Here is a 2,931-nt window from a genome sequence, read left to right as displayed (position 1 = left end):
GGTTCAACAATACATACCATTAGGGTGGAGAACTTGGCCAGTGTAGTAGGAAGATTCGGGCGACGCTAGGAAAACATATGATGACGCGATCTCATAAGGTTGTGCTGCCCTGCCCATCGGTGTCTCAGAACCGAGTTTTGCGATCAATTCTTCGGGCAGAGACGCAACCTGCAACGGGGTCCATACCGGACCTGCGGCCACGGCATTTACCCGAATTCCCTTGTTCGCCAAATGGAGGGCTAGAGCTCTGGTAAAGGCCAAAATTGCTCCGTTAGTTGAACCGTAGTCGAGCACCATTGGAGATCCACAATAAGCTTCCACTGATGTAGAGTTGATTATGCTGCTTCCTTCTTTCATATGCTTAAGAGCATGCCTACACAAAGATACACACATAAATTACCAGTCCAAACAAATCTATTCCATCAAATGGATATATGCATACCTAAAAATGAACATAAATTTGGGAAAACTACCTTGTTCTTACCTAACCATGAAAAAGTGTGAGAATATATTCGTTCTGAAAATACTCGAGAGCCGGTCCTCAGTGATCTCTTCAATATTGTTGCTCAAATGTTGTTCAGCTGCATTGTTAACCAGAATATCAAGACCTCCATAGTTGTTCACAACTTCATCCACTACCATTTTGCAGTTTTCATCAAACCCTATATCAGCAGGCAAAGCAATAGGGTCTTTTGCATCAGGTCCTTTCAGTTCTTGAATCTTCTTTAAAGTGTCGTGTGCATCCTTTTCTTCTTCACCTTTTACATATGTGAAGGCTACAGTTGCACCCTCTAGGGCAAAGCAATAGCAAATAGCCCTTCCAATCCCAGAATCACCTCCAGTCACCAGAGCCACCTTTCCCTGCATTATTCAAATACTGTCAACGAAAGAACAAGTTGAGGACAAAGGATCCAAAGTTTGAATGAATATACATGGAGCTTATTGGCTGGTCTGTAGTCAGGATTTAGAGCTTTTGGAATTGGGTCCATAATATGCTGTTTCCCCGGCTGTTCCTCCTGCTTTTGCGGTGGAAACTTTTGCTCCTCCTCCTTTGCCGCCATGATCACCTCCGTTTTTCACAAGGCTGGTTTCTTAAGAACAAAATATACTAGGATTCTATGAAATTTCTTCTGCAGCTTTGAAGATATAAAGGAAGAAGAAGAGACACCTGCATGGCATATTGCCACGTGTAACTTGGGTTTTATTACGTGGCATACTTGTTTTGAATCAGACAATCTTAATATGAAAAATATTTGTCTCATGTACACAAGGAGTGCGCTTCACGATGAGATCGAAAGATGATGTTGATTAACTTGAGTTTTGCAATAGAGAAAACTTGTAAGCAAAAATGTACTGACAAACTACAAATTCATAGGTTTTTTTTTTCTTTTTTTTTTTTTTTTTTTTTTTTTTTTTTTTGGGGGAAATTTCTTTTCTTTTTTTTTTCTTTTTTTTTTTTAGGGAGAAAGGTTTGCCTTGTGTCATTTATGAAATTTTATTAATTAAATTTTTGGACGATAATATTGAAGAAAAACTAAATTGACATTTTAATTTTTTTGAGTGTAACAAACATGCCTATAATTCTGGCATATAATGCTGAAAATTTAAATATTTCAATGTACCTAACATGTATGTCACATTTGCTAAATTGGACAATATTGAAGAAAAGAGACGTAATTATAGCTAACTGTTGGCACACGAACTTGATGTTGAAACATTAGTAAGTGCATGCTATCGAAGTTATTTTATTTATAATCAATTTGAATCATAAGTAGATAGAAATGAATATTTGTAGATCCCAAAAAATATGTGAATAAAATATGGTTTAAACTATAAAGCGCCAAACATGGGCTAAGTTAGCCATGAAATTAATAACAGTACTGAATTTATCATATGATCAACAAAACCACAATGGAAATAGACATTTTTTTGGGGTACTTTTAAAATTGACCTAGTCAAAGTTCCTTATTTTCATTTTGACTTTTAAAAACTTGAAAATTATCACATTAACCTCTTAAATGGTAAAAGATAGAGATGTCCTTAAATATATTATATAATTACAAAATATTGGATAGTTTAAAAGATATTATTACCCTTTAAGTTAATAATTGAAAACCAAACACTTCCCCACTTATAAAATTGCAAAACGAGCTTCAAATACATAAAAACTCTCATTTTTCATCTGCTTGAACCTCAAAATATCAAAAAACTTCAAACGCCGAAACCAAAAATTTTTCAGATCAATTACTTCAAATCGGTAAGTATATTTTTACACATACTTAATTTCGATTTCAGTAAATTAGTGTACGTTTGAGTAGTTAAATAACACAGTAGTAAGTAGAATTTTTTTTTTTAACAGATCTATAATTTTTTTCTTTAGAACCATAGAAAAATAAAAAGTCATACATAAAATAAACAGTTCGACAATTAACTGTGGGATGTTAACGAAAACTGTTAGGCACCAGACAGCCAACTGTCAAAGGATTGTCTAACAGCCGACCGACGGCAGTTAGATAGTCGGCTGTCGAACAGCTGATTGTTAGTCGATCGTTTCTGATTAATAGCCGACTGTCGGCTGTAAAACAATCCACAGTCAGCTGTTTTTCCCGACTGTTTTACAAATTTTTTTTATTATTAATTTATATTTTAACAATTGTCTTATAATTTAATTACAAGTTGATTAAATATCTGAATTTTTGTTGTTGTAATTAATTTAAAAATTCTATATCATCATACAGATATGATAATCCTGGTCTGTTATTTTGGTGATTTCGAAGTGAATGAAAATAATATATGGGAATGGAGATTGACGAGTGATGTATGTGATTGTATTGCAATTCCCGTAACAGAGAGTACATCATATGCGGAAGTGTACCAAGATTTGCAAAATAAGCAGAATGTCTATTCTTCTCAGTACGATATGCAACCGAG

The 2,931-nt window shown here is 34.5% G+C and overlaps 1 protein-coding gene across 1 annotated transcript; it reads right to left on the bottom strand.

The window, feature by feature from the left end:
- Window positions 1-3: 3 nt before the first annotated feature.
- On the bottom strand, window positions 4-1,135 carry LOC111392965 (glucose and ribitol dehydrogenase-like). The gene is made up of 3 exons (XM_023018376.1): window positions 933-1,135; window positions 485-861; window positions 4-373 (listed from the first exon to the last, which is right to left on the bottom strand). The coding sequence occupies exons 1-3, from the start codon at window positions 1,059-1,061 to the stop codon at window positions 4-6; spliced, it is 876 nt and encodes a 291-aa protein (XP_022874144.1). The 5' UTR covers window positions 1,062-1,135.
- Window positions 1,136-2,931: the final 1,796 nt, after the last annotated feature.

This window comes from Olea europaea, chromosome 4, assembly GCF_002742605.1.
Source record: "Olea europaea var. sylvestris chromosome 4, O_europaea_v1, whole genome shotgun sequence".
In the NCBI taxonomy this organism is placed as follows: Eukaryota; Viridiplantae; Streptophyta; class Magnoliopsida; order Lamiales; family Oleaceae; genus Olea; species Olea europaea.
The sequence above is the reverse complement of the archived record's forward strand: the minus strand, read 5'-3'. Positions and strand labels throughout refer to the sequence as shown.